A 22,027-nucleotide genomic window follows, 5' to 3' on the forward strand; every position below is an offset into this window, starting at 1 on the left:
GCCAGGAAAAAGCCACAGAGCAGTGAACCACGTGTGGATGGATGAGGGTTGCCTGAATGCTGGGCTCACATTCTGTGGGTCACCCCTGGGCAGGCCCCCAGGAGCTTCCGGTAGTGATTCTGGAACGTTCTGAGAGCTAACCCTTTCCCCAATCCCTCCACTGTGGTCTTTCAGGCACCACTGGGTTTCAGGGTTAAAGCTGAGGGCAGGGGAGTGGGCAGTTTGAATGGTGGAGCCTACTTAGCTGTCCTCCAGAGGCAGGGACACCCCCGTCCCCCTTGGGAATATGGGAATAGCAGGCACAGTTGCAGGGAAGTGGCAGGTGCTGGGAGATGTGGCAACATCATTGTGACATTGAGCATAAGCAGAGGAAATGAGCTCAGCCTGTGTTTGAACAACAGCTTCAGCCTGGCACGCCCTTGGATGGCCCTGAGGGCACAGAGAGCAAGGAGGGGAGAGGCAGCAGGGTGGCTGGGTGTGAGGGGTCGGTACCTGACTCCCGGGTCCTGCCCACCACCGTCTGGCTCCAGGGCCCGCTGCCGATGGCATTGAAGGCCTGGACCTGGACGCGGTACTCCGTCCACTCCTCCAAGTCCTCAATGGTGTACTCCCGCTCCACGCGGTCCTGCACCACGTGGCTCAGCGTCTTGCCGTGCCCATCTGACCGGCTGTACTTGATCTTGTAGCCCACGGACTCAGGGTTCCCATTGTATTCCATCTCCGGGAGAGGCTGCAGTGGGGCAGGGGGAGCAAAGATGCTATGAGCCAGGCCCCCCACTGTGCAGGGAAGAACTGCCCTGGTACCCTCTCCTCCAGGGAGCCTTCAGGGCTATCCATCCCACTGTCACCCAGTCAGTGTCCACATGAGGCTCTCTCACCCGAGTGTGGCTTATGTTGTGTGACTGTGTTTCTGATGGGCTCTTATCTTCCTGCAGGGAGGATAGAGAAGCGGCATCCTTTACTGTGCATGTGACAAATCTGTTACCCTGCCAAGGGAGCCAGGAGCCACAAAGGCCGTCTGTCTGACACGCTGATAGCACCGCCACCTTTCGCTCTGCTGTCTCTGCTGCTTACCTCTGTCACTCAGGCGCCAGCACACACTTAATTGCCTATCACACCTGGTCTCAGCTCATGTCTGCCTTTGGAGGAGTGAGCATGGGCAGAGAGCAGGATGAATGGGGTACCTGCTGGTCAGGAAGTCCTTCTGTCCAGCAAACTTCAGTCTCTCCTGCTGCATTTTCAGCCTCCTTTTTTTCTTTTTCTTTTTCCTTTTCTTTTTGTTTTTTAAGACAGGGTCTGGCTCTGTCTCTCAGGCTGGAGTGCCATGGTGCCATCTCAGCTCACTGCAACCTCTACCTCCTGGGCTCAAGCGATCCTCTTGCCTCAGCCTCCTGAGTAGCTGGGACTATAGGCATGTGTCACCATGCCTGCTAAGTTTTGTAGAGACAAGGTTTTGCCATGTTGCCAAGGTTGGTCTCAAACTCCTGAACTCAAGCCATTTGCTCGCCTCGGCCTCCTAAAGTGCTGGGATTACAAGCCACTATACCCAACCAGCCTCCTCCTTCTTGTTTGAGTCTCACAGAAAATAAAAGTCAGGTTTCTTTGTTGGGCCTTAGGACTACGCTGATGGGGCTGCGGTCACCAGCTTAAGGTTGTGTGGATGACCATGGGCAGTGCTGGTGACAGTGGAGGCGTGCACACAGGGAGGGGAGCCCAGGGCCCGGCCTCCACTCCTCGGAAGGGCACAGAGCTGGGGTGGGGGCATCTCCAGCCCTCACCTCCCCCAATTCTGCTTCCCCAGGGGCTCTGGAGGGCCCTTGGTCCACAAGCTCATCCCAGGCTGACCCACTTTACCCCACTCCTCACCTTCGGCCCCAACCTCCCCTGCTTACTACACGCTTCCTCCCTCCTGCAGACACTTAGTGAAGCCAACCAAAGACCATTAAGATAGGAATCGATGGGCTCGAGAGCCAGAGATGGGGCTTACGTGCACATTCCTTTACCTGCTGAGGAAAGGTAATGGACCACGCACCATTAAGCACGGGCCTGAGTGGTGTCTAGGGCCCTGTGCCACGCGGCAACTGCCTTTCTATTCCCCCATGCAGTCCCTGCCCTCAGCATCAGACTCTAACCTTTTAGTAGCTGCAAACCTTAAAGTGAAACTGAGGAAGGAAGCAGGGAGCCAGTCTGGGGTGAGGATGCCTGGGAGCAAAGGGGCAGGAGGTGGGCATGGTCACACTGTGCACGGGGCACTGAGCTGGGCTGAGACAGCTCTGCAGCTCTGCTCAGGTACCAGCCACTCTGGGAAGGGAACTGCAATTAATAACTAATATTTAGTGAGGACTGACGGTGCCAAGTGCTTTCATGGCTGTTAGCATCAAGCTGTCCACACACGGGAACGGCAGTAATGACTTCACAGTGTGGTATGTTTGCAAGTTGTGTTTTGCACAACGAGTAAGATCTTACATGGAAACAAAGGGTTTGTGTGGTCAGACGGGCCTGGGGAAGCGGGGTCAAGAGGGCTCCTGCTATGCTAGTGTTCCCGGATTCTCTACGGAGCTGTGGTATGCAGTGCTGATCCCCTCATTTATTTGTCTAAGAATTCTTGTTTGCTCCAAGCGCCTCCTGGGATTGCTGCTCTGTGGGACGTGTGCTGGGAAACGATGTTCCAGAGGACCTGGTGGGGAGAAATGGCCTTTCCTGTTCTCCAGAGGATGAGACGGCAGTGTGCCCAATGGTTAGGGCTGTGGACTTGCGGGTACATATTCCCTGGGTTGGGACCTCAGCCCTGCTGTTCATGAAAGCACGTGGGAGGATGTGGGAGGCCTTGGGCAAGTTATCTGACCTCTCTTCTGCCCCAGTTTCCTCATCTGCAAAATGGGGACCAGGATCACTGCTGTCACAGGCTTGTTGTCAGAGTAGCACCTGGTAGGAGAGGAAGCCTCGGCATATTACTGTCACTACCTCGTGCAGGATGGCCCAGGGTCATGACCCTCAACACATAGCCCTGATCTGGGGCACACTCTCTGAATGCCACAGTGGCACCTGAATCCCAGACTTGCCACTTGGAGCTGTGTGGCTTTGGGCAAGTTCTTAACCTCTCTGAGCCTCCGTTTTCTCAGCTGTAAATTGAGATGATCATGTGTCCCTTGTAAGATTACTGGGAGGATCAAATGGGATGAAAATTTTAAAACGCTTGCCATTTGGCGATGCTCAGTAAACAGTATCTTTTAGCTCCTTCCTCTCATTGGCGGGGGGTATTTGTTCCTTTGGCTAAGATGTTGATTATCAGGCATCTCACCAGGTAAGTAAAGAAAAGAGAAAGAGAAGAGAAAGGAGCCATAGGAATTCCAGTGCTCACCTTCTGGGAGGCAATGACCGGAAGCTCATGGAGAGGTCCCACCCCTGCCCCCCAGGGAGCCTTACCATCCAGCGCAGCCACAGGCTGGTCTCACTGGCCGTGCGCAGAGACACGTTGGCTGGGGCCATGTCAGGGGGTGCCTGCAGGGTCTGGATCTTTCTAGAAGGCTGACTGGGGGGGCTGGTGCCCACGATGTTCACCTGGCGCATGCGGAAGCTGGGGCGGTGAGAGATGAGAAAGATGGTAAGGGCAGGACCCCAGCTCTCAACCCTGTCCTGGTCTGGGCCACAGCCCCTCCCCCCCCCCATCCTGGGGCTGCTGCCCTCTCCCCAGGCCGGTCTTGTTACCTGTAGTAGGTGAAGGGGTTGAGGTCGGGCACCTCCATGGAGCGGGCATCAGGCTCGTTGGAGAGCTGGTGGATCAGCAACCACTCCTCTCCCTCCCCGACCACGCCTACCTGGAAAAGGGCAAGACCTTAGGCCTGTCTAGCCTACAGGGTTCACACAGGGTGCTCTAAGCCCCGGTACAAGCCCTGCCAGGGAAGAACTTGGTTCAGATCCCGGGGCTCATCTGGAGGGCACCAAATGGGGCTACCATCTTTCCAGGCCCCTAAACACGACTGCAAGTGTGACTCAGCCCTCCTGCCTTACAATCTCTCAGGATGCTTGTGATCAACATATTCCTGGGCCCGTCAGAATTCTTGGAGCACTGCCCAGGAATCTGTGCGTTTAACAAGCAGCCCAGGTGATTCTCCTAAACATCCCGGGGCACTTCCAGAGACCCAGGCTGCCCCTCAAACCAGCTAAATCAGAATCAGAGTGTCTGTGGGTGGGACGCAGGTGTGGGCACTTCTGAACGCTCCCCTGATGATTCCAGGGTACAGCCAAGGCAGATATTTTTATCTTCCAGCACCTGGGTATTTTTCTAGGCACCCCCAGACCCAGGAGGGGACTGTAATGTGTGTGTTTTTCCATGTACACAGGTGAGGGGCAGGGGGAGCTGGAGACAATATTGGGAAGTGTGAGCATTTGGGGTATAATGTGCCATTGAGAGTTGCATGTGAAAATTCACAGAGGCTGAAACACACATAAGATTTTTGCACTCTTAAGAGCACGGGGGTGCCCTGGCGGGGGCTGCTGCCCAGGCCCCAGGCCTGCCCTACCTGGGCTTCCACCAGCCAGCGGGAGATGGAGGTTTTCCCATCGTAGCCAGGCCTGAACTGCAAGGTCACGGAGCGGGGGCCAATGTTGGAAATGCCCAGGTTGGTGGGGGGCCCTGGGAGTTCTGGAAAAGGAGAACAGGGTGGGGAAGGAGATCTGGCGAGAATAGCCCTCCATGTCAAATGCGACTTTTGGGCATGGAGAGGGCTGTGTGTCACGCTTTTCCTGGAAATGTCCGAGGAGAAGCACAGCCACGGCCTCATTCCACCCACAGTCTTTGTTTCCGCGTCTTACGGAGAACCATGTTCGTGCCAGGAGGCTGAGACAGAATTGCGGGCCAAGGGAGATCTCCCAGGGCTGAGAGGGGGCTCAGGGCCAGGAAACAGGGGCTGGGATGCCTCCTTCTTCCTGGCAGTTCTGGATGTGAGTGAGGGGCTCATAAGGAAGCTGAAAGCTGCATTCAAACCAAGCCGGGCTGAGAAAGAAACCAAACAGGACCAATCCTCCCTCCGTCCGCACAGATCTCCTGCACCCTCCTAAGCCTAATGACAGCTCAGGAAGGTGACAGGATGGATGGGGACAGGGGGAAGCTTATTTTCTGGCCAGGAACCCTGGGGCTCTTGGAGCTCAGGAAGACAGAAAGAGCACAGATTCTGGAGTCAGAATGAGTCTAAATCTAACTCCACTACTTACAGGCTGTGTGTCTTTGCACAAGTTATCCACCTCTCTGTGCCCCCATGTCCTCCTTGGTAACGAAGATGGTAATAACAACACCTCCCTCAGGGTTGTTGTGAGGATTAAATGAGTCAATGTGTGCAAAGCTTCTAACACCATGCTCTGTGAGCGCTACATACGTATTTGCCAGCATGGCTGTATTTATCACTGGGGGTTGACTGAGGCTCAGGCAGCCCAGTCATCTACACAGCAGGTGGAGGGATGCTGGCAGGTCATACAAGCACTGCCTGCCTGATCTGGATGGGACCACATGGTTATTCAGTCCAAATTCCCATATATACAGATGGGGAAACTGAGGCACAGAGGGGACCCGGAACTTGCTCAACGTTGTAGGGCTTGGCAGAAGCAGAGCTGGGAGTGGACCTGGGCTTGCTCTCTGTGCCAGGCCTAGGAGTATTCCCACCGTGCTCTGCCACCTCCCAACCAACACTTCCACACGATGGAATCGAAAGTGGACTCTGGGCGGCAGCGGGAATTTTTCCCCCGAATCACAGATGCCATTGCCTGGTGTGGAAATCTTGTGAGAAATGGGTGAAGGGAGGGGCTGGTGGGGAAATGAGACAAGGTAAGGGACCTCTGCTTTTCTCAGAGCTGTGGGAAGACACAGCAGGGGGCCAGGGGAGCCCCTGTCCAGAGACCTGGGATCCCGGGGATTCAGCCTGTTCTGAGAGGACCCAGACCCACACAGCACAAGGGAAGGGGAGAGCCCGTGGGAAGAACGCTGGTATTCCTGAAAGACAAGAGGACTCTTTTTTTTTTTTTTTGGAGACATGATCTGGCCCTGTCACCCAGGCTGGAGTGTGGTGGTGTGATCTCGGCTCACTGCAACCTCCACCTCCTGGGTTCAAGTGATTCTCCATCCTCAGCCTCCCAATTAACTGGGATTACAAGCATGCACCACCACACCTGGCTAATTTTTGTATTTTTAGTAGAGAGAGGGTTTCACCATGTTGGCCAGGCTGGTCTCGAACTCCTGACCTCAAGTGATCCACCTGCCTCAGTCTCTCAAGGTGCTGGGATTACAGGCGTGAGCCACCACGCCGAGCCAATAAGGGGCCTCTGGAATGGGATGCTGCTCAGGAGAATTCCAAGAGTCCTGCACTGAGAGTGGGCACTTACCTGGGGGCACCCCAGAGGAGATGGTGGAGGCGGACACTTGGCCCTGGCCCTTCGAGGTCATGGCGGCCACCTCGATGGTGTAGGTGGTAAGTGCGGTGAGGCCCGTGACACGGTACTCCAGGGTCACGTTGGGCAGGTAGTGGGTCACACGGGTGTTGGTTCGGTTGTACTCCTCCCAGGAGATCCGGTACCCTGGGGAGAGCCCCCGTGTTGGCATGAGCTTGGCTGTGATCACGAGTTGGCCTGACCCACTTCTCCCTTCTCCACTAGGCTGGCAATTAGATCCACATTGGGAGCAATGGGGCCAAGGGAGGTGGGAGCTGCTGGTGTCATGCCCTGGGTCTCAGGTGTAGCCTCAGTGGGATGCCAGCACTTCAGGGAATTGCAGGGGACATAATGAGTCATCATGGCAGCCACTGAGATCTGTGGCTGAAGGTGTGGGGCTGGGGACTCTGGGATGCGTAATCAAGTGGAGGTGCTGAGAGCCTCTTGTGAATAGTTTCTAAGAAAGCGTGGGTTGGCTTCAAGGGTTTGGGTGAAAAGTAGCTCGAAGGCAGGGGATGGACCAGCTCTGACCTTTCCAGCCCTGTCTTACCCTCTGGTTCAGAAACACTGCGGTGCCTACCTGTGAGGATGCCGTTTTTCTCTCCCGGCTCTTGCCAGCTGACCTTCAGCGACGTGTCCAGAATCTCACTGAAGCTCAGGTGTCCCACGGGCCCAGGCACTGCACCCCAAAAGGACCCCCACCCCCCAAGGCCAGTTAGAGCTAGAGAGAGACTACCATCTGTGAGACAGCCTGAGGTAATCTGGGGGTACCTCAGCCTGCGAGATAAGCCCGGGCTGCCCTTCTGCCTGGGGCACCCAGCCTGGCCTTGGGTGGGGCAGAGAGAGCAGGGCTGGGGGGTGCCTACCATCCTCATGGGTGCGCACCAGCTGCGGGGCGCTGCGTGGCCCATCCCCGGGGGTGGTGAAACACAGCACCGAGGTGAAGTACTCGGTGAACTTCTTCAGGCCAGACACGAAGCCCACGTGGATGCTGTCTTGAAAGTTAGGCCGGGCGGTCACCATGGTAACCTCCTCTTCCTGCTCCGGCTCCCAGGCGATCAGCTGCAGAGAGGCCAGCAAGTCACACAGGGCAGCAGGAAGGTTCCAGAGGAGGCCAAGCACTCTCCCACAGGCTGGGCCAATCAACAGATGGTGTCCAGGGACTGGAGTCCCTGTGGTGTCTCCTCCGAGGGAAGGGACAGGCAGTGCAGGGAAACCACGGGGCACTGGAATTCACTTTGGGGCACTTCTCTGCTTCTTGAGCCACTGACTTTATGCAAAGCACCGTGCTGGGTACTTCCCAGGGGCCGCCTCTCACTGAATTCTCACAGAGACCGAGAGGGTGGCATTTCACCAGGAACAGCTGCATAATTTGCAGGCTCAGTGCAAAATGAAAGTTTTGCCCCTTGTTCAAAAATCACTAAGAATTTTAAGATGATAGCAGCAGAGCATTTAACTAAGTGTGGGGTCTTTTCAAACATGGGGCCCTGGACGACTGCACAGGCGGCATATCCACGAAGCCGGCCCTGTATTCCTTTTGTGAGATGGGGTCCAGGCTGGAGTACAGTGGCATGATCACAGCTCACTGCAGGCTCAACCTCCTGGGCTCAAGAAATCCTCCCACCTCAGCCTCCCAAAGTGCTGGGATTATAGGCATGAGCCGCTATGCTCGGTCCAGCCCCATATTTTATTTTATTTTAATTTATTTATTTATAATTTATTTATTTATTTATGACAGAGTCTTCTTACTTTGTCGCCCAGGCTGGAGTGCAATGGCATGATCTAGGCTCACTGCAACCTCTGCCTCCTGGGTTCAAGCAATTCTCCTGTCTCAGCCTCCTGAGTAGATGGGATTGCAGACACGCACCACCATGTCCAGCTAATTTTTGTATTTTTAGTAGAGATGGGGTTTCACCACGTTGGCCAGGCTGGTCTCAAACTCCCAGCCTCAAGTGATCCACCCGCCTTGGCCTCCCAAAGTGCTGGGATTACAGGCGTGAGCCACTGTGCCCAACCCAACCCTATATTTTACAGATGAGGAAACTGAGGATCAAAGAGGCTCACACAGGTAGGGGGAAGCTGGTTCTGGGATTCCAAGCCCCGAGCTCCTACATCTTGCCCCAGGTGAGCTGGGGCAGCTTTGTCTTTGGAGTTCTCCAAGGGTACTTCCTACAGAGCTGGGAACTTCAGTTTGTGGGTAACCATTATCCTCTTACACTCCTTCTAAGTTGGGATTTCCATCTTAAATATCAAGCAGAGGTGGGGCATCAGCAGGAAAGTCCTATGTGGAAATCCCTCAAGTTCTTGCTAATCTCCCCTCTGCAGATTGTACCCGGCCCCCGCTCCCTCCCGCTTCTCTCGCCTCCTGCTCTCACCTCACGCTCCTGTTTCTGGGCCCTTCATCTGTCTCCAATAATGACAGCTGGTTTCAGAGATTTCCTCATTTATTTGAAGTTGATTAAATAGCAATTAATGGTGAAAAGCAACACTTGATGAGTTTTAATAAGCACGGGTATTTATAGATATAAAACAATACCACGCCAACGTCTCCCGATTAACTCGTGCCTATAACAATGCTTAATCTTCTCCTTTTCATGGCCGTGTATTTATAAAGGATGTTTTGAAATTTAATTGGTATTGTGAAAAGATAGCCTATAGCAAGTTAATTAGACACTAATTAGACCCTCAAAATACTAAACAGAAATACTAAGTGGCATTTAATAAGTATGTTAAATATCCTCCGTATTTCGATTATCTTGTTTCATAGCAATTATGTTGCCGAACTTCTTTTGAGTAGATTAAGAAACAAGTTTAATGTTTTAATTTAATTTAATTAATGTAAATTCAAATTAATTATGCTGTTAGAATTAATTGTGTGGTGTGTTCCCTAGCAAGTATAAAATCTGGGTAAATATTATTTTATTGGGCTTAGGCCAATTATAATCTCTACCATTTTTTTAAATAAAGAGAAAAGGGTGTCTTTACAGATGCCTTAAAACAGTATCACCAGGCCTTACCCACAAAAATGACCCAGAGGAAGCACACAGGGTAATGGAAGTGGGGTTTGTGGAGTCACGCTGTTGACTTCATTTTCCTACAGCTTGATGCCTGGATCCAAGATGGCAGCAGGGTCACGGGTTCCTGTGGTTGTTTCAAAATATTTACTCTGAGCCGGGCGTGGCGGCTAACACCTGTAATCCCAGCACTTTGGGAGGCTGAGGCAGGTGGATCACAAGGTCAGGAGATCGAGACCATCCTGGCTAACACGGTGAAACCCTGTCTCTACTAAAAACTGCAAAAAAATTAGCTGGGTGTGGTGTTGTGCGCCTGTAGTCCCAGCTACTCAGGAGGCTGAGGCAGAAGAATGGTGTGAACCCGGGAGGTGGAGCTTGCAGTGAGCCGAGATCACACCATTGTTCTCCAGCCTGGGCGACAGAGTGAGACTGTCTCAAAAAAAAAAAAAATTTACTCTGGGATGTGAGCCACTTGTCCTTCTCCAGCTGCACGTGAAAAGGAGGAGGCTTGGCGATAGGAGGCCTCCCCACCTCAGGTCCAGGGAGAGAAAGAGTAAAATTCCCTTTTGTGTCCTTCATTGCCCTAAAGAGGTTGGGCTCTGGGCAGCTGTGGGATGGAACCTTAGTGCTCAGCTCAACACACAACAGGGCTTCCACCTGTTGAACTCCTACTATGTGCCTGGCCTTATTTAATCATCACAATGAGGAGCAGATGGAAATCATTGTCCTATGCTGTTACAGAAAAGGAAACTGAGGTTCAGGAAGGTTAAGGAGCTGGCACGTGGACCTACAAAGAGCTGGCTCAATTTGTGGACCCTGAGACCTTTCCTGATGACTTCTGTCTCTCAAAGGTACGCGAGATGTTGAGATGAGTGTTCTTTAGGACGACTCTGTGCCTTCTCCTTGTTAGTCAGTTTCAGCGTTGATTTACCCTACTAGGTCCTTAGTCTCAGGTTCTAAGCAGACGGGGCTCCCCTGAGAAGGCTCGGGTGTGTTCTGGGGAATGAGCAGTACACCTGGGTTCCTGGGACATGCAATTCCCTTAGAGAGCAGAGGCCCAGGGAGGCAAGCCTTGTCACTGAGCAGCGGTGCTGCTGATGGAGGGTGTGGGAGGAGGGCAGCCTTGCAGCTGGCACACTTGAACCTGAACCCAGCTCTGTGACTTAATGTGGGACTCAGGGAAAGTCACTTGACCACTCTGAGCCTCAGGCTATTCTAGGGGATAGAAACAGCTGCCTTGCTGGGTTTCAGGGAGGAGCAGGTGAAATGTCTCCTGTCCCTGGTGGAGGCAGTCCTGAATAGGGTTGAAGGTGTGGGATGGTATATATGGCATCTAGCTACTAAAGTTAGAAAATAAAAGTCAGGCTGGGCGCTGTGGCTCATGCCTGTAATCCCAGCACTTTGGGAGGCCAAGGCGGGTGGATCACCTGAGGTCAGGAATTTGAGACCAGCCTGGCCAACATGGTGAAACCCTGTCTCTACTAATAATACAAAAATCAGCCAGGGGTGGTGGCACATGCCTGTAATCCCAGCACTTTGGGTGGCCAAGGCGGGTGGATCACCTGAGGTCAGGCGTTTGAGACCAGCCTGGCCAACATGGCGAAACCCTGTCTCTACTAATAATACAAAAATTAGCCGGGGGTGGTGGCACATGCCTGTAATCCCAGCTACTTGGGAGGCTGAGGCAGGAGAATTGCTTGAACCTGGGAGGCAGAGGTTGCAGTGAGCCGAGATGGCACCATTGCACTCCAGCCTGGGCGACTGAGTAAGACTCTGCCTCAAAAAAAAAAAAAAAAAAAAAAAGAGAGAAATCCTCTCTCTCTGTCTCTCTCCCTCTACCCTTTTGCAGACTTCCAGAAAACAACTTGGAAGGCGATGTAAGAAAGCACCGACAGCGGCCACCTGGAGTGAGGAGGGTTTTGGAGTTGGCCACAGTACAGCCAGGCAGGTGGGAGACTGGGATGGAGGCCTTCCACTATCTGTTTACTATTTTTTACTTTTTTGGTTTTTTGAATCACATATTTTAGGTTTAAAAATTAAAACATTAAGGCCAGGCACAGTGGCTCACGCCTGTAATCCCAATGCTTTGGGAGGCCGAGGTGGGCAGATCACGAGGTCAGGAGATCGAGACCATCCTGGCTAACACGGTGAAACCTCATCTCTACTAAAATTACAAAAAATTAGCCGGGTATGGTGGCGGGTGCCTGTAGTCCCAGCTACTCAGGAGGCTGAGGCAGGAGAATGGCGTGAACCCGGGAGGCGGAGCTTGCAGTGAGCCGAGATTGCGCCCCTGCACTCCAGCCTGGGCGACAGAGCGAGACTCCATCTCAAAAAAATAAATAAATAAATAAATAAAATAAAATATTAAAATATTAAAAAATAAATTGAATGAACGGTATTTGGCAATAGTAGCAAAATTATTTACACATTTTCCCTTTGACTCAACGATCTCATTTCTAGGAATCTAGTCCAAAGTTATACTGCGAAAACAAAAGAAGAAGCCGGGCGCGGTGCCTCACGCCTGTAATCCCAGCACTTTGGGAGGCTGAGGTGGGTGGATCGCCTGAGGTCAGGAGTTTGAGGCCAGCCTGGCCAACAGGGTGAAACCCCGTCTCTACTAAAAATGCAAAAAATTAGCCAGGCGTGGTGGTGGGTGCCTGTAATCCTAGCTACTTGGGAGGCTGAGGCAGGAGAATTGCTTGAACATGGGAGGTGGAGGTTGCAGTGAGCTGAGATCACACAACTATATTCCAGCCTGGGCAACAAGAGTGAAACTCCATCTCAGAAAAAAAAAAAAAAAAAAAAAAGATATATGCACAAAGTCATTCACTGCAGAAAGGGTAGTTATAGTAAAAGACTAGAAACAACCAAAATGTCATCACTTGGGGGCTGCTTGATTAAACTATGGGAGATCTATATGGTAGCAGAGGATACAGGGGTCAAAAGGAACAAGGGATGTATCTCTATACTTTTATGGAGTGACCTCCAAAATATATTCTAAATAATGATAATAATAAAGGGACTGGGCGCAGTAGCTCACACCTGTAATCCCAGCACTTTGGGAGGCCGAGGTGGGCGAATCACGAGGTCAGGAGTTCGAGACCATCCTGGCTAATATGTGAAACCTCATCTCTACTAAAAATACAAAAATTAGCCGGGTGTGGTGGCGGGCGCCTGTAATCTCAGCTACTCTGGAGGCTGAGGCAGAAGAATTGCTTGAAACTGGAAGGCAGAGGTTGCAGTGAGCCAAGATTGCACTACTGCACTCCGGCAAAAGAACAAAACTCCATCTCAAAAAAAAAAAAAAAACAAAAAAACAAACTCTCTCTCTCTATATATATATATAGATAGATAGATCAATCGATCAAGAATGTGGAAAGTACATTGCCACTTATCTGAGAAGGAGAGCACACACATTTATGTAGGCTTGTACAGCAAATCCTTGATATTCATGTGCGATTGGTTCCAGGACCCCCCACAGATACCAAAACCCACAGCTGCTCAAGTCCCTGATATAAAATGGTGTAGTATTTGCATGTAACCTACACACCTCCTCTTATATACCTTAAATCACCTTTAGATTATTATAATACCTAACACAATGTAAATGCTATGTAAATAGTTGTTATACTGTATTGTTTGGGGGGAATAATGACAAAAAAGTCTGTACATGTTTAGTACAGATGCAATTTTTTTCTGAATATTTTCAGAACCATACGAGATTGGCTGAATCCACAGATGTGGAATCCATGGCTACTATATTTTTTGTTTGTTTTTTGAGATGGAGTCTTGCTCTGTTGCCCAGGCTAGAGTGCAGTGGCGAGATCTTGGCTCACTGCAATCTCTGCCTCCCCGGTTCAAACGATTCTCCTGCCTCAGCCTCCTGAATAGCTGGGATTACAGGCACCTGCCACCATGCCCAGCTAATTTTTTCTTTTTTTTGTATTTTTAATGGAGATGGGATTTCACCATGTTGACCATGCTGGTCTTGAACTCCTGATCTCAAATGATCTGCCCGCCTCAGCGTCCCAAAGTGCTGGAATTACAGGCATGAGCCACCGCACCTGGCCTGTACTCATTTATATTAAAAAAAAATGGAAGAAAAAACCAAACCAAGAAAACAGAAAGCAATCAGACTTATGGGGTGTGAGAGGACAAGGATTGAAGCTGATTTTCTCTGAATTTGCTTTGTAGATTTGACTTTATTATGTAAATATTCAAAGTAATTATGGAACAAAATTAAATTAAAAAATCAATCCCTAAAAATCAAAACCACAATGAAGCAAATGAACCTAATAGAGTATTGAGCTGTGGCAAAATTACAGAGAGAAATGACTTCAGAAGACTTAGCAGTGCGATGTGAAGTCCATCCCTAGAGGGATATACCTTAGGAACAAGAAGAACGGCAATAATCGGAAACTATGTTGAGTAATCAGAGTGTGGATATGACTATTCTGAAACTGTTGTGTATGTTTGTGGGGATAATGTAGGTGGGTAAAATGCTGGTATTATAGGAACTGGATTTTCAGTATGGACAAAAGAGATATAGACAAAAGACCAATGAGATTATTAGTCTGTTATCATGAAATGGAATTGAAAGTGTGAGTATCTATAGTATCTTAAAAAATAAAGTATTGTTTAGCTAGCCGTTAACAGGGCCTAGAAACAACAACCATTTCTGGAATAAATGCACTGCAAGTGCTGAAACTGTGATATCTACAACTATCATTTCTCTCTAAAAGCAACAAGAGCCCCTTGAAGAAATGGCCGGTGCCTGGCACAGTGAGGGGAATGTATATATAATAGTTGGGAACACCTTGTTATACCAAATTGCAAGGAAGCCATCAGACTACTGGGGCCACATCAAGAGGGCTCACCGTCAAGTTGAAGAGGTCAATGATGGGTCCATTTGTACCACTGAATTGGCAGCACCCAGTACCATTCAAGAAGCATAATCATGGTAATAGATTGAAATATGTCAGATTTGTATTAAAAAAAATCCTTAGTTATCTAATAGTACTACCAAACCCAAAACAAAACAGAAAGATGTCCCCCTCCAACCCAAGCTCATCTATTACCTGAGAAGACAATAAGGAATCCATTTATTATTTATTTTTTCTGTTTTTTAGAAATAGAGATGGGGGGGAGTCTCACTATATTGCCTTGGCTGGTCTTGAACTCCTGGCCTCAAGCAAGTCTCTGCCTCAGCCTCCCAAAGTGTTGGGATTACAGGTGTGATACACCACGCCCGGCCAGAACCAATTCATTATATGAAAAATTGGTAAATAAGGGAAAAGAATTGAACACTTACCCTGCTTTTCCTAGATAAACTGAAACTTCAGGTAGCCAAAAAGTTGATAAAGGGAAAATTCTTGTTTTTTGAAAGCATTTCAGTTACTAAGTCAAGAAGAAATTATAATATTTGCCTATCCCCATATTATAACCCTTATTGAAATGATAGCTCATAGATGACTGTCAGTGGCTGACCTCACAGTAAGAGAGACAGCCGGACTTTGTGCCTTCTGATCAAAATACATAATGCCATCTAGGAAGTAAAATATTTCTTTTCTTCTCGTTTTTTTTTTTGAGACAGTCTCGCTCTGTCGCCCAGGCTGGAGTGCAATGGTGTGATCTCTGTTCACTGCAACCCCTGCCTCCCAGGTTCAGGCAATTCTTCTGCCTCAGCCTCCTGGGTAGCTGAGATTACAGGTATGTACCACTACACCTGGCTAATTTTTTTTTTTTTTTTGAGACGGAGTCTCACTCTGTTGCCCAGGCTGGGGTACAGTAGCACGATCTCAGCTCACTGCAAGCTCCGCCCCCTGGGTTCATGCCATTCTCCTGCCTCAGCCTCCCGAGTCGCTGGGACTACAGGCGCCTGCCACCGCGCCTGGCTAATTTTTTTTTGTATTTTTAGTAGAGACGGGGTTTCACCATGTTAGCCAGGATGGTCTCAATCTCCTGACCTCATGATCCACCCACCTCGGCCTCCCAAAGTGCTGGAATTACAGGAGTGAGCTATCACACCCAGAAGTAAAATATTTCGCATAACAAAAAATCAAACCTGAATCAGATTAACCTCTAGCTTTAAGTTTCAATTCACTGTAACTATAGTGTTTAGAGGAATGCATTGAATGACCCCACAGGGATGCAATCAGCGAAATCCAGACAGTGGAAAATTCTGTTGGACAAATGACTAAATTTCTTCCCAAATAAATTACAATAAAGAGAGAGGGAGAGAGAAAGAAAGAATCTGTAGATCAACTGAGACCTAAAAAAACCCCTCAAGTGACTGCAATTGTGTGAACTTCATTTAGATCCTGAAGCAAATAAAACCACGAGTAACAGAAATTATGCGGCAATCAAGGGAATTTGAAGGCTGACTGGATATCTGATGATATTACAGGGCCTGCTGATATTTTTAGCCATCATAATGATAATGTGGTTACTGTGGTTTTGTTTTAAATAGAGACCTCATCTATACTATTTCTTTCCAGAAACATTCATGGATGAACTGATACAATGCCTGGGATTTGCTTCAAAATGTTCCAGGGGAGAGGCAGAGGGTCAGGGCAGAGATGGAACATACCTGGCTGTGAGTTGGGCGTTGTTAAAGCTGGGAATGGGGCTATAGGCGTTCACTGCAGTCTTTTTTTTTTTTTTTTTTTTTTTGAGACAGAGTCTCGCTCTGTCGCCCAGGCTGGAGTGCAGTGGCCGGATCTCAGCTCACTGCAAGCTCTGCCTCCCGGGTTTATGCCATTCTCCTGCCTCAGCCTCCCGAGTAGCTGGGACTACAGGCGCCCGCCACCTCGCCCAGCTAGCTTTCTGTATTTTTTAGTAGAGACGGGGTTTTACCGTGTTAGCCAGGATGGTCTCGATCTCCTGACCTTGTGATCCGCCCGCCTTGGCCTCCCAAAGTGCTGGGATTACAGGCTTGAGCCACTGCGCCTGGCCTCACTGCAGTCTTTTCTCTATTTGGGTGGATGTTCAAAAATTTTCACAATTAAAACGGGGGCAGCTGGGTACGGTGGCTCATGTCTGTAATCCCAGCACTCTGGGAGGCCAAGGTGGGTGGATCATTTGAGGTCAGGAGTTCAAGACCAGCCTGGCCAACGTGGTGAAACCCTGTGTCTACTGAAAATACAAAAATTATCCAGGCATGGTGGCGTATGCCTGTAGTCCCAGCTACTCGGGAGGCTGAAGTAAGAGAATCGCTTGAGCCCAGGAGGCAGAGGTTGTAGTGAGCCAAGATTGCGCCACTGCACTCCAACCTGGGTGACAGAGCAAGACTCTGTCTTAAAAAAATAAATAAATAAATAACTGAGTGTGGTGGTACATGCCTGTAATCCCAGCTACTCGGGAGGCTGAGGCACAAGAATCGCTTGAACCCAGGAGGCAGAGGTTGTGGTGAGCTGAGATGATGTCATCACGTTCCAGCCTGGGCAACAAGAGTGAAACTCCATCTCAAAAAAAAAATAAAATAAAATAAAGAAAGAAAGAAGAAAACCAAAAGGGGAAAAATATTCATTCTCACTGGAGGTATACAAGGGACAAACACTGCTTTTTTCTCCTTGTGATATGCTGAAGGCTAAAGAAGCAGAGGAAAAATAATACCTGCTTTTATTCATTGGTATTGAAAATGTTATCTACAATTAAAAATAACACATTCTCTCTCTTTCTGTCTCTCTGTCTCTGTCTTTCTTTTCTTGACACAGGGTCTCGCTCTGTCACTTGGGCTGGAGTGCAGTGGCGTGGTTTCACCTCACTGCAGCCTTGAATCCTGGTCTCAAACAATCCTCCCATCTTAGCCTCCTGAGTAGCTGTGATCACAGGCACTCAATACCATACCTGACTAACTTTTTGTGTGTGTAAAGATGGGGTCTTGCCATGTTGCCCAGGCTGGTCTCAAACTCCTGGGCTCAAGGGATCCCCCTGCCTTGGCCTCCCAAAGTGTTGGGATTACAGGCGTGAGCCACGGTGCCCAGCCCGATATTTTCTTTTTAATGTAAGGAAAAGTGAAGGCTCTGGTTTGAATCTGAGCTTTGCATTGACCTTGTCACTGTGTTTGACCTTGAACAAGGAACTTCCCTCTGGTGCCTCAGTTTCTTCCTCTGTAAAATGGTGTGATGATAATATTCCTTTTTTTTTTTTTCTTGAGACGGAGTCTAGCTCTGTCTCCCAGGCTGGAGCACAGTGTCATGATCTCAGCTCACTGCAACCTCTGCCTCTTGGGTTCAAGCGATTCTCCTGCCTCAGTCTCCTATGTCTGCAGCTGGGATTAGAGATGTCTGCCATCACACCTGGCTAATTTTTGTATTTTCAGTAGAGACGAGGTTTCACCATATTGGCAGACTGTTTTCAAACTCCTGACCCCAAGTGATCTGCCTGCCTCAGCCTCCCAAAATGCTAGGATTCCAGGTGTGAGCCACGCGCCCGGCCGATAATGCTGCTTCTTAGAGTCCCTGTGCTGCTTGCAAGAAAGATAAATGTGAGCGCAGCATTTAGTGTACTGCCTGGCCCAGAGAAAGTGCCCCATAAGTGTGAGCCCTTCTTATTGTTCCACCAATTCCTGTGCTCAAAACATCTGGACAATTCACTCCCGCTGACCTTTATCGAGTAGCTACTGAGGGCTGGGCACTGACTGGACCTGGGAATTCAGTGGCCTCTGCCGCCTCCTCTTGCTCCGGGTCACCACGGGCCACTGCCCTAATTGTGCTGGCCTTCCTGGCCCTCGGGGGAGCTGTTTGCCTTAAAAGTTTGTAGCTCAGCTCTCCCATATGTAGAATAAAACTTGTGCTTAGAATTGGCAGCAAGAAGTTAATTGTTCCCAGTTCAGCTCCTCCGCTCTTCAGCAATGCCGGCCTCCCCTTCCTTCCCCTGCCTCTCCCCAGGGTCCCAATTAGGAGAGTTTTCCAGCAGTGAGTGCTCCAAGCATTCAGCTGCTGCCCCCTGCCCTGCGAAGCTCTGCTCGGCCTTGGGTTCACTGCCTTCCCGGGACCGAGAGGCCCAAGGCCAGAGTGAAGCTGGGTCAGATCCAGTTCTGGACCATCCCTCCTTTGTTTGCTTGCAACACTAGCAGAAATTCCTCTTCATGATTTCATCCCAGTCCCTTCTTGTCCAGCCTCCCCCACCTTGGAGGAAGAACCGCTAAGGCAGCGAGTCCTAGAATTAATCTCAGTTGCGGCAAGCACGATGCAGAGGGCTGCGGGAACCTTCGGGATGTGTCAGCGGTCACCTCGAGGTCATGTGTTCCCTGGGCTGAAGCTCAGGGCCTGCAGTGCTCTCCTCTTCACAGCTGGCCTCCCCTCAAATGCTCTGCCTCCTCTCCCACATCTGGAGGGAGTGGACGGCATCCTTCCATCTGCTCCACATTGCTGGGGGCAGGTCCTACCCCTTTAAAACATAGTGTGGCTCCCCCACGCTGTGCTGTGTCTTCAGTCCTCCGTGGGGAGGACAGGCACAGGGCCCACGTGGAATGACACGAGAGAACCGGGCCTGGGCTCTGAGGTCTGTGTTCCAGGATGGGATGACTGAGAAATCCTGACTTTTAGCGCAGTTAGAAGGAGAGCAAATGCACTACTACTACTATTACTACTGCTATTTTTTTTTTTTTGTTTGTCAGAGTCTCGCTGGAGTGCAGTGGCACAATCTCAGCTCATCGCAACCTCTGCCTCCCAGGTTCAAGTAATTACCCTGCCTCAGTCTCCTGAATAGCTGGGACTACAGGCACGCGCCACCATGCCCAGTTAATTTTTGTATATATATGTATTTTTTTTTTTTAGTAGAGATGGGATTTCACCATGTTGGCCAGGCTGGTCTTGAATTCCCAACCTCAGGTAATCCACCTGCCTTGGACTCCCAAAGTGCTAGGATTATAGGCATGAGCCACCACGCCTGGTCTACTGCTATTATTACTATTATTATTTGTTATGGGCTGAGTTGTGTCTGCAAAATCTGCATGTTTAAATTCTAATCCCCAGCACCCCAAAATCTGACTGTATTTGGAGACAGAATTGTTAAAGAGGTAGTTAAATGAGGTCATTAGTGTGGGCCCTAATCCAGTGTGACTGACTGGGGTCCCTATAAGAAGAGGACATTTATGCCAGGCTCGGTGGCTCATGCCCGTAATCCCAGCACTCTGGGATGCTGAAGCGGGTGAATTACTTGAGGTTGGGATTCTGGGACCAGCCTGCCCAACATAGCGAAACCCCATCTCTATTAAAAATACAAAAAAATTAGCTGGACGTGGTGGTGCATGCCTGTAGTCCCAGCTACTTGGGAGGCCGAGGCAAGAGAATTGCTTGAACCTGGGAGGCGGAGGTTGCAGTGAGCCAATATCTCTTTGGACACAGACACAGAGTGAAGACAGACACCTAGAAGTCAAGGAGAGAGGCCTCAGAGGAAACCAACCCTACCCACACCGTAATCTCGTACTTCTACCCCCCCGAACCGTGCAAAAGTAAATTTCTGTTGTTTAAGCCAGGGTTCCCCAATCTCCCACTGACCACCAGGTACCAGTCTGTGGTCTATTGGGAACCAGGCTGCACAGCAGGAAGTGAGCAGCAGGCAAGAAAGTGAAGCTTCATCTGTACTTACAGCTGCTCCCCAGTGCTCACATTACCACCTAAACTCCGCCTCCCGTCAGTGGCAGCATTCGATTCTCATAGGAGCGTGAACCCTACTGTGAACTGCGGATGTGAGGGATCTAGGCTGCGTACTCCTTATGAGAATCTAATGCCTAATGATCTGTCACTGTCTCCCATCACCCCCAGATGGGACCATCTAGTGGTGGGAAAACAAGCTCAGGGCTCCCACGGATTCTACACTGTGGTGAGTTGTACAGTTATTTCATTATGTATTACAATGTGATAGTAATAGAAATAAAGTTCACAATAATGTCATGTGCTTGAATCATCCCGAAACCATCCCTCCCCCCTCCCCAGTCCGTGGAAAAATTGTCTTCCATGAAACTGGTCCCTGGTGCCAAAAAGGTTGAGGACTGTTGCTTTAAGCAATCCAGTCTGTGGTACTTGGTTACAGCAGCCCAAATGCATTTCTACGACTACTAAAATCACTTTCCGAGTGCTTATCATGTGTTCGTCATTGTGCTGAACAAATTAGAAATATTATCTCACTTAATCCTCACACAACTCCAAGGAGTGGATATTATTATCATCTTCATTTGCAAATGAGAAAACTGAGTTTATTTTAGTTATTCAGCCGTGCGAGCAGTGCACAGAGTAGCTGCTCAATAAATATTGATCGAAGGACGGAAGCTGAGACATGTTAAAGAACACGTGCAGGTCGCCAGCAAGAGGCAGAGCTGGGACTTTAACCCAAGTCTGTCTGAGTCCTAATCCTGTGCCCTTAACCACACACTACCTGGAGTCGAGCGCAGCCTGGGGATATGTTCGAGCGTGAAGCCCACAAGAGCCCTGGTAAGAAGTGAATGGTGGATTTTTCTCATGGGGCCATGGCTACACCAGGTGTTTCTTTTTCTTTATTTTTCTCTCTCTTTTTTTTTTTTGAGATGGAGTTTCGTTCTGTTGCCCGGGCTGGAGTACAATGGCTGCAATCTCGGCTCACTGCAATCTCTGCCTCCCAGATTCAAGTGATTCTCCTGCCTCAGCCTCCCGAGTAGCTGGGATTACAGGCGCCCCTGCCACCACGCCCAACTAATTTTTGTATTTTTAGTAGAGATGGAGTTTCACCATGTTGGCCAGGCTGGTCTTGAACTCCTGACCTCAGGTGAGCTGCCTGCCTCGGCCTCCCAAAGTGCTGGGATTACAGACGTGAGCCACTGTGCCTGGCCCCTACACCAGGTGTTTCTGAGCCTGAAATAACCTCGGTTTTGTGTGTAACCCAGTCTTGCTGGGAAGGACCGCGGCACTGAGTGTCAGTCAGGGCAGTGTCTCCACTTCCTGTGGCCCGCATGTAGCCTTGTGGAAGGCCTGGAGCTCTTTTCCTCTAATGTGTGTCCCTAGCTTGACTCGAGCCAACGACTTCAGAAACAGAAGGGGAATTTCCTCTTGCCCACTCTGTCCCCTCTCCCAACCTCCCCCAGAAGACCTTAGGGCCTCCTCTTGGGTTAGGAGGGGCTGCATGTACCTTGTAGCCCTGGTTGATGCCATTGATGAACTGGGGACTGGGGGCGTTCCAGGTGAAGCGGATGGTCGTGGAATTGGTGGCTTCTGCGTGCACATTGCCCGGAGGGACTGTGGGAACTAGAGGAGATGAGAGAACAGGGTGGGGTGGAGGGGGCCCAGTCAGTCTCTCTTGCTCAGTTCAGTAGAGAAAATGCAGGGGTGGGGGCTATAGCCTCTGCCTTGCACCCCCCTACTCCACCCCCACTCCTCCTTCGCTGTGTAGACTTAAGAGGCCTTCACAGTCTCTGTGAATTAGTTTGCGTTTAATAAAACTTGCCTGACCCACCTCACAGGGTACTGGTAAATAAAAGGGGTGCGGATGAAAAATGCTCTGGCCTGGCTTTCAGGTGGAATGCTAAAATTAAGCTGTTTCATGATCTACTGAACATGAAATTCACAGAAGGTCCTTGTATGCCTGGAGCCTCTGCCCTTCACCATGTCCAAGCC

General features: G+C 50.0%; 1 protein-coding gene across 3 annotated transcripts in view; it reads right to left on the reverse strand.

Moving 5' to 3' along the window:
• The window catches only part of LOC105469102 (sidekick cell adhesion molecule 2), a 309,641-nt gene that overhangs the window by 57,284 nt on the left and 230,330 nt on the right, over positions 1–22,027 (reverse strand). For all 3 annotated transcript variants that reach the window (XM_071083534.1, XM_011719697.3, XM_011719696.3), the window contains 8 exons: positions 21,543–21,658; positions 7,287–7,482; positions 7,001–7,099; positions 6,376–6,567; positions 4,524–4,645; positions 3,709–3,818; positions 3,427–3,577; positions 493–730 (listed from right to left, as the gene is read on the reverse strand). In XM_071083534.1, the coding sequence (XP_070939635.1) occupies positions 493–730; positions 3,427–3,577; positions 3,709–3,818; positions 4,524–4,645; positions 6,376–6,567; positions 7,001–7,099; positions 7,287–7,482; positions 21,543–21,658 (1,224 nt within the window). The remainder of the gene's footprint in view (positions 1–492; positions 731–3,426; positions 3,578–3,708; positions 3,819–4,523; positions 4,646–6,375; positions 6,568–7,000; positions 7,100–7,286; positions 7,483–21,542; positions 21,659–22,027) is intronic.

This window comes from Macaca nemestrina, chromosome 17 (assembly GCF_043159975.1).
Source record: "Macaca nemestrina isolate mMacNem1 chromosome 17, mMacNem.hap1, whole genome shotgun sequence".
Classification (NCBI taxonomy): domain Eukaryota; kingdom Metazoa; phylum Chordata; class Mammalia; order Primates; family Cercopithecidae; genus Macaca; species Macaca nemestrina.